This window comes from Artibeus jamaicensis, unplaced genomic scaffold (genome assembly GCF_021234435.1).
Source record: "Artibeus jamaicensis isolate MK-2021 breed Jamaican fruit bat unplaced genomic scaffold, CSHL_Jam_final contig_1998, whole genome shotgun sequence".
NCBI lineage: Eukaryota > Metazoa > Chordata > Mammalia > Chiroptera > Phyllostomidae > Artibeus > Artibeus jamaicensis.
The window spans coordinates 11,208,924-11,222,332 of NW_026521407.1; the positions used below are offsets into that span (position 1 = coordinate 11,208,924).

A 13,409-nucleotide genomic window follows, 5' to 3' on the forward strand; every position below is an offset into this window, starting at 1 on the left:
CTCAGTCAGCACTTCGTCGTAGACAATTATATCTAGGGAACTTTGGTTAATTACTATAAATCCTCCTTCCGTGTGTTCAGATGCTTATCATCTTTCCCTAATTAGACTGGAAGTAATGATCCATTCTCTGGAGGAGTGGTTTCCATAAACGAAAGCTAGCTGCTGAAGATCTTTCCTGAGGAACTTGTTAAAATGCAGATTCTTGGACTGCATTGGAAGATGAGTTTGTAAATTTGGGTGTAGATAACCCTAGAACACAATATAACAATGTTCTATACAACATAACAATGGGTGGGATCCTGGAAATCAGTATATTTAACAAACACATTTTATGATACTGACAAATTACCAGGTGGGGAACTGCTGCTCCTGGAGAATCTAACACAAATCTCTGTACCTCCTATGTGTTCACATGTTAGCTGTATGCCTCTGGGCTGATAATGAACTTAATCATAACAGCATAGTTATATTTTACCTGCGTTGTTTCCCTAAATGAGGAAGGAATGCTATTGATACCTAATAGGTGTCAGGCTTAATGGGCTCAAAGTCCATGAACTTTCTACTTAACAGAGGGCATAAGCTGGTGGCTCGTATCTGGCTTGCAGATAGTTTTATTTGGACAATACAGTGTTTGACCTTTATGACAACAACAGAGCCTTTAGATGGATGTGGGCCCTAGACCTCACCATAGTCCCTTCCAGTCCCCATTTGCATTCATGTCTGGACCTGCTTTTCTTACACTCTGTTCCCAACCTGGTCCCTATAGGCCTCCGAGTTTGCAGCTCTTGCATTCTTTTTTCTTAAATCTTATTTTAAGATTTTATTTATTTATTTCTAGAGAATGAAAGGGAAGGAGAAAGAGATGGAGAGAAACATCAGTGTGTGGTTGCTTCTTGCATGCCCCTAAATGGGGGACCTGGCCTGCAACCCAGGCATGTGCCCTGACTGGGAATCAAACCAGTGAGCTTTTGGTTCACAGGCCAGCACTCAATCCACTGAGCTACACCAGCCAGGGAGCATTCTTTTTTTTTAAAGTATATTTTATTGATTATGCTATTGCAGTTGTCCCAATTTCCCCACTTTGACTCTTTCACCTGGTTCCCTGCTTTCCTCCAGCAACCTTCCCCCAACCCCTTAGTTCATGTCTATGGGTTATGCATGTAAGTTCTTCGGCTTTTCCATTGCCTATACCGTTCTTAACATCCCCATCTATTCTGTACCTACCCAATTATGCTTCTAAATCCCGAAACCTTTTCCCTATTCTCCCCTTCTTCTCCCAGCTGATAACCCTCCAAATGATCCCCATACCTATGATTCTAGAAGTTCCTGTTCTAGTTGTTTGCTTGGCCCATTTTTTTTTTTTTTAGATTCAGTTGTTGATAGTTGTGTTTGGTGCCATTTTAATGCTCATAGTTTTGATCTTTTTCCTAAATAAGTCCCTTTAACATTTCATATAATAAAGGTTCAGTGATTATGAACTTAAACTTTTTTTTGTCTGGGAGGCACTTTATCTGCCCTTCCATTCTAAACAACAGTTTTGCTGGATAGAATGACCTTAATTGTAGATCCTTACTTTTCATCACTTTGAATAATTTCTTGCTAGTCCCTTCTTGCCTGTAAAATTTCTTTTCAGAAGCCAGCTGAAAGTCTCATAGGAACTCCTTTGTAGGGAACTCTTTCTCTTGCTGCTTTTAAGATTCTCTCTTTATCTTTAACCTTTGACATTTTAATTATTATGTGTCTTGGTGTGGACCTCTTTGGATTCAACTTGTTTGGGACTCTCTGTGCTTCCTGGACTTGTATGTATGTCTATTTCCTTTGCCATTAGGGAAGTTTTCTTTTTGTTGGGACCTGACCAGCAGCCATCCTTTGACACAGTCGGGACAGATGAGATGCATCTGCACAGCAGAGACAACTGTGGCTGGATTTCCTGTCTATCTCTCCTTGTATGTTTGTTTTTGCAATTAATAGGTGGTAGGATTTTTAGACACCTGCATTTCAGGGTCAATGATCCGCATAATTCCAAAGAAGTTGTACAAAATAATTTCTTGGCCAGAGAACAAAGTCCCTTCTAATGAGGTAGCCCCTGAATATCTAAAAATTGTTAGAGTAACAGCCCCTCCTCTACCTTGGACAGAAATATATACCAAATAGAATTAGATAAGAAAAGCAGGACATCAAAAGCTCTATTCATACAGCTAGCTCTAATTGTCTGATTTACAACTCTCCTGGTCAAAATAACCTTTAACATAACTTAATGCCATACACCTGCTCCTTTAATGTTATGTATCAATCTCTATAAAAATAAAGCTTAAATCAAACTCTGAGAGTTTGGTCAGACCCACAGAGTCTGGCTGTTCTCCAGCATCCAATTGGGTGTCTGATTCTTCATTCGTCACCTGCGCCATCCACCCTTCGGGGACTCTGAACCCAAGGCTGGACCCCAGCATCTTTTATTATTTTTTCAAGTAAGTTTTCAATTTCTTGCTCTTCTACTTCTGGCACCCCTGATTTGGATGTTGGTCCTTTTGGAGATGTCATAGAATTTTCTTCAATTCTCATTTTTTTAAATTGTTTCTTCATTTTTTTCTTGTTGAATGCTTATCTCTTATGTTCCAAATCGTTGATCTGAATCCCAGTTTCCTTCCCTACATTGTTGGTTTCTTGTAGATTTTTCTTTATTTCCCTTAGTGGAGCCTTCACTTCTTCCCTTATGCTTTTGCTATATTCAGTGAGATCTTTGCACATTCTGACCACCAGTGTTTTGAACTCTGTATCTGATAGGTTCGATATCCCCGCATCACTTCATTTTTTTTACTGGGGTTCTGTTCTGTTCCTCTATTTGGGCCGTATTGCTCTGTCTCCTGATTGGCAGCCTCCCTGTTGTCTGTACTAGGTAGAGCCAGCCGCCTTGATTCCATTTTAGCTTACTTGTTAAGTTGTATGGGGGAGAGCCTTGGGTATTCACCCGGACAGGCAACCACGGCTCCACGTGTGGGGGAGGGGTCGATGAGGTAGCAATGCCGATACTGGCTGACTTCTAGGGGCTTGCCTGGCCCTTGTCCCGTTTCTACTTCCTGTGTGTGACTGGTGCCCTTTCAGCTGCTGTCCTGGTTGTGGTTCCAAGTGGGCGGGTTTGCACACACTCGTGCTCTCATGAGAAACCAGCAGTATCTTCTGCTGCCCCAGTGCCCACTGTGTTTAGCACTGGAACCCTGGGCTGTGCGGTCTGGCTTGGGGTTGGGCTCACTTGCTCCCAAGGTGTCTCCCTGATTTTTATACATCACATGTGAATGTGGGGCTGCCCATTCACCGGCATCACTGCCTTGCCACCTCTCCACCCCTGGCTCGCTGCTACCACACTGAGTCCTCTCCGCCCCAACTTCTGTCTCTGTTCCTCTTGCCCATCTGGATGAATACAGCTTCTTTAAATCCTTGGTTGTCAGATTTCCATATAGTTCTGGGTGTTTTTTAAGTTAGTTGTGTTCCTTCTTATGGTTGTGCAAAGAGTGAGGTATGTCTATCGACCACACCTGCAACTTGACCAGAAGCCACAGCTTTTGCATTCTTATTTACTATCTTGCTACCCACTGCTGAGCAAGTTTGGTAAACTTATAGACAGCCTCTTTGTCTTGTTCTGTCTTGTATGGGTCTCCGATCATAGAGCTGTGTGTATTTTTGACTTTGTGATTTCAATACGGAGGAACCTGCTCGTATATCATCAAGGAAAATGAGGATCCTTGCTCCTTAAGGTACACATTCTGGCCCTGACCTAGTAAAATTCTACGTTTCATCTTTAACATAGGGAAATGTGGCAACTCATCTACTTGCTCCAATTCATTGGGATCTGCCATTAAGGAACCCACGGTGAGCAATGCCCCCAAGTGAAGATTCCATGGAGAACTGCCACCCTTCACCAGAGAGGCTGGGGGACTAAAGACCTCTCAATTTACAGGGCCATTCAGAAACAGGAAATGAAATGCTTACCCACCTCCATACGCTGATTCTTTTCAAGGCTGACTTTTTAAAAAGCCAGAAACACAGGCTGCCACTTTTAGAAGCTGTGCTTTCTGATGACGTTTTGGATCCTTTTTCTATTTATTTATTTCCTTAAACTTCCATTGTTGCTGATCCAACATGTTTTCTTCTACACATTTTTTAATGTGTAGTCCTGTTTTTGAAAAATGTGAGCAGAGAACTATTAAATTCTTTTAGCATCAGTATAGCAAGGGAGTTAAAAAAAAAACTTATTTGAAAAACAGGACTGAGCTCTGGCTGGTGTGGCTCAGTGGACTGAGTACCAGTCTACAAAGCAAAGGGTTCCTGGTTCAATTCCCAGCCAGGGTTGTGGGCCAGGTCCCCGATGGGGGTGGGGCACAGGAGAGGCAATCACACATTGATGTTTCTTTCCCTGTCTCTTCTCTCCCTTCCCCTGTCTAAAAATAATAAAATCGTAAAAAAAAAAAAAGAAAGACAAACAGGACTGAATCTCATGGAGACAAGATTTCACATTCATTGAGCACTTACCAAGAAACTGTACCAGTCATTTATATTTCATTTAATACAAGCCTGAGAGGTAGGTATTTTAATTGTAAAGATTTTTATAAAAAAGATTTATTTTTAGAGGGAAGGGAAGAAAGGGAGAGAGGGAGAGCAACACTGATGTGTGAGAGATACATAGATGATGTGCAAGAGATACATCAATCGGTTGCCTCTTGCACATCCAGCTGGAGATCTGGCCCACAAACCAGGGATGTGCCCTGACAGAATCAAATCAGCGACCTTTGGGATCGCAGGCTGGCACTCAATCCACTGAGCCACACCAGCCAGGGCAGTATTCTAATTTTAAAGGTAGGCAAATAGGGGCTAAGGGTGAAGGACCTTCAGCTCTAAACCTTCGGCCCTCCTCCATGCTGCCCACTGCTTCTTTGGAGACCTCCCAGAGAGATAACCCTGGTTTCTCAGAATCGTTTCGAGACATTACACAAATGAGGTGTCTTACTTTTCTTCAGGTTATCTCAGTTCACCACCTGCTCTCTGCCTTTTTCCCCCACCCACTTCAACACCTTCCAAGTAATTTTCTAACAGGTACGTGAGCAAAGTTTAAATCAATTTACCTGGTCAGTGTAGGTATCTTGTTCTACTTCAAATACAGTTTCCATTATTTCAGAGATGGAGTATCTACTCTCTAAGGGAGGGAGGTATTATTCAAGTAAGGGAATTAAAACAGGGTGACAGAGAGAAAGGCTAAAGAATTTGACATTTTTAGTGTTAACTTGTGTACAGGAAAAAGAGCACATAGATGCATCCACAGTATTTAATTTGTTTGGATAATAGTTACAGATAAACAGGTACGCTCCATATACAATTACTGATACTTTTTTATACATTTCATATTTTAGTACATCAACACTATTTTATTTACACTCTATTTATGTACATTAACATCTTTCTAAAGTCAGTGCATTGTCACAAGTTTTATACATTAATTTACAAGGTGGATGTAGTTAATAATTAATTTAATAAATTTTCTGCTAGTCATGAATTAAAAAAAATTAATTACAACCAATATAACAAACACAGATCAAACAACATTAGTAGATTGTGCTACCTGTTTAAATAAAACATCTGTAAGGAAATTATTTAAAATCTTCCATTTTTTTCATGGGACTCGTCCAGGTAGGAATGGATAGATTTTATATACTGAAAATCATGAAACTATAAAGTCTGCATTTTTGTCTGACTTCATCACATTATATCATTCAGGCCACTCCTTCCTACTTGTAGTTATAGTCTTCTAAACAGGGTTTCAACTTAGAAAGCGGTGTAACCTTTCCAAGTGCTATGAGAAGAACTGGGTAGTAACTGGCCTCAGATATCAGAACACAAATGCTAAATTACATGGGTATCTACTGTCTAAGAGGAAGGGAGGGAAATGGAATCTGACAATGAGAACTAACTTCTAGGGTCCAGGTAAATACAAAAAGACTGATATTTACTTTGAATATATATTTTAAACAACACAAGAAAAATGCTGACTGAAATAAATAACATTTATATTTTTGTTCCAGTTTTGAATTATCAGAGGAAAAAATAAAGTGAGCCTAAGAAACATGACTTTTGATGACCACTACTGTGAAATTAAAGACGAACACCAAAATAAAAAAAATGGACATGCAAAGAAAAGAGGAGCTTACTTCTGAAACCACCAATTTCATTAAAAATACATACTATCAATGTCTGAGATGCGTTTTGTTTTTATACTTAATATGATGGGGGAAAATACCCCATTCAAGTTAATTTATAGCCCTTATAGCCATCAAATATGAACAAGTTTTGAACAGTTCATTTGTATGTACTCTCTCCTTTTTTAAAGTGCAAAACAAAGAAACGAAGTAAAATACCACTAATTGTGAAACACCATTTAGCTTTAATGCCATTTGCCCTCTCAGAAGCTCTTTGTGCAACATGTGCAAGTGAAGATGGTGCAAATGTTGGCAACTACCCTAGCACACTCAGCAGTGGGTGTGGGATACGTTTTTGAGGACACTTAAGAGTATCCTCCAAAGTAAGATGCCTCTATCTGGAGGGCATTTTAGCTACATTTCCCAGGATGTTTTTTTTTTTTCTTATAGTGTCTTTCGCCAAGGCCCTGGGTAGAAGGCACGCAGCCCTACGAGGTTCTCCCTTTCAGACTGACTGACTACTATATGGCTCTGCCACCACGACTGGTTGTGTCTCAAACACAAACACAACAAAAATAAAAAGCAAGAAAGACATAAAAAGTGGGAAAACACTTTAAAAAATAAATTGAAAAATCTGTGTCCATGCCATAAGAATCCTTTGCACACTTTCATGATCTTGCTTTCTCCACTTGTCAATATAATGGAATAAAACTTCAGGAAAAAGGAGGTAGCGTATCATGTCGTCCCCAGACAACACTATAATTTTTTGTTTTACTTTGACTCCAAGGAAATTCTTAGTATTTTGTTATGATCATTGGTAAACTCTATACTCACTACATATTTCTTCACATCTGAACAAGCACAATTTAGTTCTTATTTGGTCCCAGGTGGCTGGTGCCAAACCCTTTTTTGTTTACAGGCTAACGGTCAACTCTGCCTGAAAGTTCTCTACCAGAGAACTTGTGTGAGACACTTCTGAACCAAATTATTACTACTGTTATGTTAATTGCTATTATTTTAATTAGGATTTTTATTTTGTGCTTCAGGGTCACAGGATAAAATAACTACATTTAGCTTGCCTTTCAGTGACGCTTTTGCCAAATGTTAGCCACAGGGAGTCATCTCCCTTACCACCAGCCCGTCTCGCAGCCACAGTGGTAGCTTTACTGTAACACACAGTACTTTTTATAGTCAGACTCAAAGTCTTCGTCCATGCTGCTTGTGTCTGCCATCTTTTTGCCATCAATCTTTGGCAGAAATTGTGCATAGTCTATCCCCTGCTGCTCATAGAAAAGAATGTAGGCAGAGTCGGTGTCAATTTCATCAGGGTGGAGTTCCTGAAGGGAGAAGAAAAGCCTTCAATAAAAAAGCCTAATGGCTGGCTCCTAATCCTTGCCAAGAAAGGGAGGACTGACACTCTTTAATTACTAAACCTGTTTGCTTCAATTAGCTTAATATTTTGGCTGCCTCATAACTGCCCCTGAAATGAACCCCATTATTTTCAGTATCTATTTTAGGGAAAATATTCTGACTACAGACAAGTTAAAAAGAATGACCAGAACCCCCCATCAAACCCTATTAATAGCTTAAAAGATGAGAACTTCCCCCACTTACTACTCATGTTTTCATTCTCTCCTCTGCATATCACTTTTGTCCCTTTAATGCTAACTGTATTTAGATACTGCTTCAAACAGAAAATTCTATTCCTATTTAGGAGAAAGTCCATTATTTCAACAAATATCCCCTGGAATTGTTGATATTTCTGTTTCTTTTACTCAAAGAGTGGGGATATTTACCTTACAGCTGCTGTCGTTGTAACAGTACCACTTGCTGTTTGGGTTTTTGGCATAAGTGACATAATGGCCCCCGCCCAGAATTCCTGAATGGCACTGTAAGAGAGAAGAAAGCGGAGGTATGTTAAAAGCAAAATTCAAAATTGAAAAGCTCCAAATCTAAAAATTTTAAAGTTGTAATTATACTTTTAGAAAGCAAACATTCCTTAGGAAAGCCTAACTGTGAATAACTTGAAGCTACGACTCCAGTTATAATGATTACATGACTATTCCCCACATTACTCTGTGAGCTTCTTGTATTTTATCCAAAGGCCAAGATACTTGCTGCTCACTTTGTCTATCACCAAGCTCAATGCCTAGCTAATAGGCAAGCCCTGAAAAAATGATGAATAATGAAAATGAACAAAAAAGAAAAAACCACTGAAAAATGCCGATCATTCTGAAAACCATACAACAAACCACTCACCGAAATTGCATATAGATTATAAATAGGCTTAAGATGGGTATCTTCTCTTTGGTCATCGGTGCTGTCTTCTTCACTGTGGTTTTCAAGCTGCCCATTGCTGTAGCCATTGCCATATGCCTCATGTTCATAAAGAAATCCATTGGCCAAAGCTACTTCATGGTCCTGAGGGGTGACCAGCTCAGGTTGGCTGCCCCCCAGTGCATGCCCTCGGTTCAAGGCATCAACCAGCTCACAAACTTGCCCAGCCCCATTGTCTTTGGTGGCTTCCAAGTTCTCCTTACTACTTGACAGTTTATTTTTGCTGCCGATCTGGGGTAGCCGAAGCCTCCCTTTGCTCCTCCCTAAAGTCCTTGGGCTGCTGTTAGGACTGCTGTTTTTGCTGCAGGGACAGCTGGTTCCACTTTTTCTTGATGAAGAAGGTGAACCTGTCAAAGGGAGAAGGAAAGATTCATAAAATACAAATGCCACAAGTTAAACCTGTCACCAAATGTTAGCTCTGAAACCACCTTCACATGTGTACATATAAAGGTAAAGATCAGGAGTCCTGACTAGCTACTTTTTAGTTCCAATTATGTAACCAGTAAGTTATATCCTTGTCTTCCTCAGTGCCAAGTCCTGAAAATGCAGCAATGACCTGAAAATGTAAATTACCATGCAGGAACTTAGAAAATAGTGGAAAGGTGACTTAGGTTAGCTTCAGTTTAAAATAATATTATTTAGACTAAGGACCTAAGGAGTTTTACAAGTACATATTCTTCCACTTTGTAAAATTAGATTAAAAAGTACAATCACCAATTATTAAGTACTTACTATTGCCAGGCATGGTATTGGAAACTCTATTATCTCTGCCTCTCACAACAATCCTATAAGGTCTTAAACGTTTTGGTCATAGCCTTGCCTACTTCCTTCCATACCCTTAAAAATTGCTGATCTTCCAGAACTTCTGTTTTATGGGTTATATCTATCAATATTCACCATGTATAATATACAAGGACATATTTCACTGATGGTATCATCCTATCATGCTAGCTGACCTCTCTGCACACTTGTGAGAGAACAACAGTGAGAAGCATTTTTATGAAAATAGTTTTGGGTCTCAGGGACTCCCCAGGGGTTCCTGGATCACCATTGGAGATTCTCTGCCATAAGGGAACTAGTATGATAGCTACCATTCATGCTCACTGTATGTCAGGCATTATGTAAAGTGCTTCACTCCAGACATATGAAATCCTCACACTCTGTGAATTTTAGTATTATCTCCATTTTACAAATGAAAAAATAGATTTAGGAAAGCTGTATCTCTCACTAAAAGTCATAGAGTTCACATTTAGATAGGTCTGATTCTAGATAAGTTCATTCCATCTCCTTAAGCCACTGCTCTAGAGTGCAAGAGAGAGCTGCAGCCTACAGGGGTCTCAGGGAACCTCCCCTCAGGGTGATGCCTGGGCTTCATGAAGTCCCCCTAGGTTTCTTCACCTTTAGGGCTACTGATGATGTTTGCGCTGAGTGTAGATGGACTCTTGCTCAAGAGCCCATCCTCTTCCCCTGCTGAGTTCTGCACATCCACTTTCTTCACCTCTCCTGCTGGAACCCTGGTCTCAGAGAGGTCATCCCCCTGGGGTGTGAGTGGTTTCCGCTGGCAGAGAACTGGGTCTCTTGGTACCAAAAAAGCACTAGGGTCAAAGCTTTCACGAGGAAATTTAACAATTTTCTGTGATTTTATCCATCGGCCATTTACAAATTGAAATCGTTTAAGGTGAATAATCTGGAGAAGAAAAGATAGAAAACACTTGGGTTAAAGGGTTCTGAAGATACAAAAAAAGAATTTATTTTATTATGTAAACATAGTTATAAAAAACACAGTTATAAGTAGGGCCACTGTACTTTAACTCTATGGCTAACGGTAATCTTCCTAATTCCATAGCCTGTGTATACCTAACTCTTTCTAAATTTCTTCAACATTCTTGGAGCCTATATTTGCACGTCCTCTTCTGTTTTCTGCATTCCTGATCCCCACTGACCTCTATCTCTCTCCAATGTCATAAATAATTCATTCACAAACACTCTCTAAGGAGACTAGTGAATACCCAGCTCTCTTCCCTTCCAAGTTTCAATCCTTAGAGCAAGCTAACCCATGTTATTAACTACTTGTGCATTCTTTCATGGGAAGTTGTTCTGGATTAAGGAAAAAAAAAACCCTACATTCACAATCTTACAGAGTAGTAGAAAGAAGACATGAATTAAAAAATGCATATAATATCTGGTTAAAAGATACCACTGCCTTACAGTTTCACTTGTCATGATACTTCCACCCTTAAGGAAAAAGCTTTCTTAAATGAATAGGAAGACTGCCACTTCAAACTCTCCTGACAAACAATAGAAGAGTCTCCTAATCCATGAAGGGAGAAATATCAATGTATGGTTGCCTCTCGTGGGTCCCCTGCTGGGAACTGGCCTGCAACCCAGGCATGTGCCCTGACTGGGAATCTAACTGTGATCCTTTGGTTAGCAGACCCGTGCTCAATCCATTGAGCTACACCAACCAGGGCTGAGTTGCTGTTCTACAGTCCACTAAGGATAAACCTAAAGCTTCCTCTCCCCCTAGAGCCAGAAGTGCTTACCAAGTCTATATGACTTTTCTCTCTTTTTTCTGTTGTCTGCTCTTTAGTAGCATGAAGTAGCAAATATCTGTAGACCAATTCATCTCCAACCACAGCAAAAGTGTTTTAAGCACTACTGTGGGAAGGATTTTATTCTCAAAAATAACAAAATCTATTTGTTTATGATTTCTTTCCTTTCTGCCAGCCTCTTGCTCTCTCAGAGGCAGGACTGTGACATACCAAGATGGGGGGAAGTCTCCAGAGATCCAGCTTCTTGGTTGCCAAGCAGTGGGTCTTACACTTGGAGCAGTAGTACATCTCATTCTCCCCTAGCTCCTCCTCACTGGTAAAAGCACGGAGACAGCTGTCCAGGTTGATAGGCTCAGCTTGTGCTCGCCGACTCTGTTCCACACTCTCATGCTCATCTACAACCTAAGTTGAGAAAATAGGAAGAAAGGGGGAAAAGAGGGGGGGTGGAGGGAAGGAGGGAGTTTAATGGTCATTTGGCTATGCGTCATCCTCTAGGTGATTCACCCTTGTTTTATTCTACATGAAGAAAAAAGAAAATACAACCCAGACTAAAAGTCTTTGAGCAAATACAGCATCTGCACATTTATTCACAAGCATAACACCAATAATATCCTAGATTACATTTCTATTTATATGACCATAGCTCTTCTTGAAAAATTTCTGAGTGGTTCAAAATGATGAAAACAAAAACAAATTAGAAATTGCTTATTTATTTTACAATTTTGAAATCCTAAAACAGTTCACATATGAGTTGGCCTTCAAGTCAGGGGTGTTCAGATTAGGTCTTTTATTTTTTAACTAGAAAGAATGTTATTAGTATTCTGTAGGCTTCACAGAGGCTAGAAAAATAATATCATTGGAACACAGATGCCAGAACTGAATTAAGTAAGAAAGGTACAGAAAAGCTCTCCACGAGAAAACAATACACTAGAACATTAAACCTCACAGGATACAACTCATTTGCATATTGACACCATGTAACACAGAGTCGTCAGAATACAATGTGCATCATTATCTATCTTCCTACCTCATGGGGCCTCTTTATCTGAGACTGCAATAAAAGAATGTTAGGCTCAAAAGAGCTGGATTTTGTTGAGAAGGCCCCAAATACCTGCCAAACTTCGGTGGTCCTGTTAACTGACATGTTAGGCTTTGGAGCAAGAAGATGGTAGGTATAAGAAAGGAGAGAGAGGGACGGGGGTAGGTGTGTAAGGCTGTGTGTTGGAGGTGGCGTGGGATCAGGAGGAGGGAGAGAAGTAGGGGCCTAGAATGCAACATAAAAGACTTTTTCCCTCTTTGATACTTGGCTGTCACTTAATAAGCAATCAAGTACCATGGCAGGGGAGGCACAGTATGAGAACTATGAGTGCTACTGTGTGACTTCACACAGGGATCTTTTCATCCCAGGGTGGACTCTGGAATACAAGTCCAACAATAAATGCTCTCTGGCAAAGGTCACACATACGTCCATCACTCCCATAACTACTCCTCCCTTCAAAAGGTGAATTAGTTCTCTCTTTGCCTGAAGCAATTTCCCTTATGCCTCCCTTCCAGAACTAACAATGGAAACAGTGGGCTCCCTAAATTACAAATTAGCCTTCTCAGGACAAGCAGTTTAGAATAGGTTGTCAGGGGTGTCTTTTTCCTTACATGAGAGAATGATTGAATCACAGGCTGCCAGATGCTTCTTTAAACTATGGAGGTTGAGGCTGATCATGCAGTTAAGGGTTTTAGCATTGTACCAGCATCTGTTTTGAAAGTGCTCATTTAAAAGGGAGAACTTGAGGAAATTCCTTTGTTCCAGAAAGGGATATATGACTTTGGGTCACTGATTTCTTCTAATATTAACTCTTATCTTCTTTAGATCTGGTCATCCAAGGAAAAAACTAACATTCTCAAAACAAACATACTGTATCAAATTCGGTAGTGTCTCTTTTCTCATAACCAGTTAAACATTACCTCTGTTAGCTGTATCAAGGATGCTTTATGGCCAACCACACATTACAGTAAGTTAGTATAAAATGTTGATTTTTATTGACTATATTTTCTACAGAACACACAGGCTATAGAGCTAGATGGAGACAGAAAGACTGATTAAAAAAAACCCCACCAAATTTGTGGACTGACAATAATTTTTATTTATCAACAAAATTTCCCTAAATGACAAAGACTCCCTTTACCTCTTGAAATCCATTCCCAGGTTTTCTACTATTATTCAAATATTCTAAATTACTTATTGGCATCCTCTTCCTCTTTTTCTAAGTTGCTTGAAAAGTCATCCTTAACCCAAAACATAAGGAATGAAGCAACAGCTTTCATACATTATAAGACTATT

General features: G+C 40.0%; 1 protein-coding gene across 4 annotated transcripts in view; it reads right to left on the bottom strand.

The window, feature by feature from the left end:
* Window positions 1-5,303: 5,303 nt before the first annotated feature.
* Window positions 5,304-13,409, bottom strand: part of USP32 (ubiquitin specific peptidase 32) — a 119,700-nt gene continuing 111,594 nt past the window's right edge. For all 4 annotated transcript variants that reach the window (XM_053655710.1, XM_053655709.1, XM_053655711.1 and 1 more), the window contains exons 30-34: window positions 11,285-11,476; window positions 9,921-10,209; window positions 8,445-8,869; window positions 7,982-8,074; window positions 5,304-7,522 (exon numbers count right to left, since the gene is read on the bottom strand). In XM_053655710.1, the coding sequence (XP_053511685.1) occupies window positions 7,349-7,522; window positions 7,982-8,074; window positions 8,445-8,869; window positions 9,921-10,209; window positions 11,285-11,476 (1,173 nt within the window). In that variant the 3' untranslated portion in view covers window positions 5,304-7,348. The remainder of the gene's footprint in view (window positions 7,523-7,981; window positions 8,075-8,444; window positions 8,870-9,920; window positions 10,210-11,284; window positions 11,477-13,409) is intronic.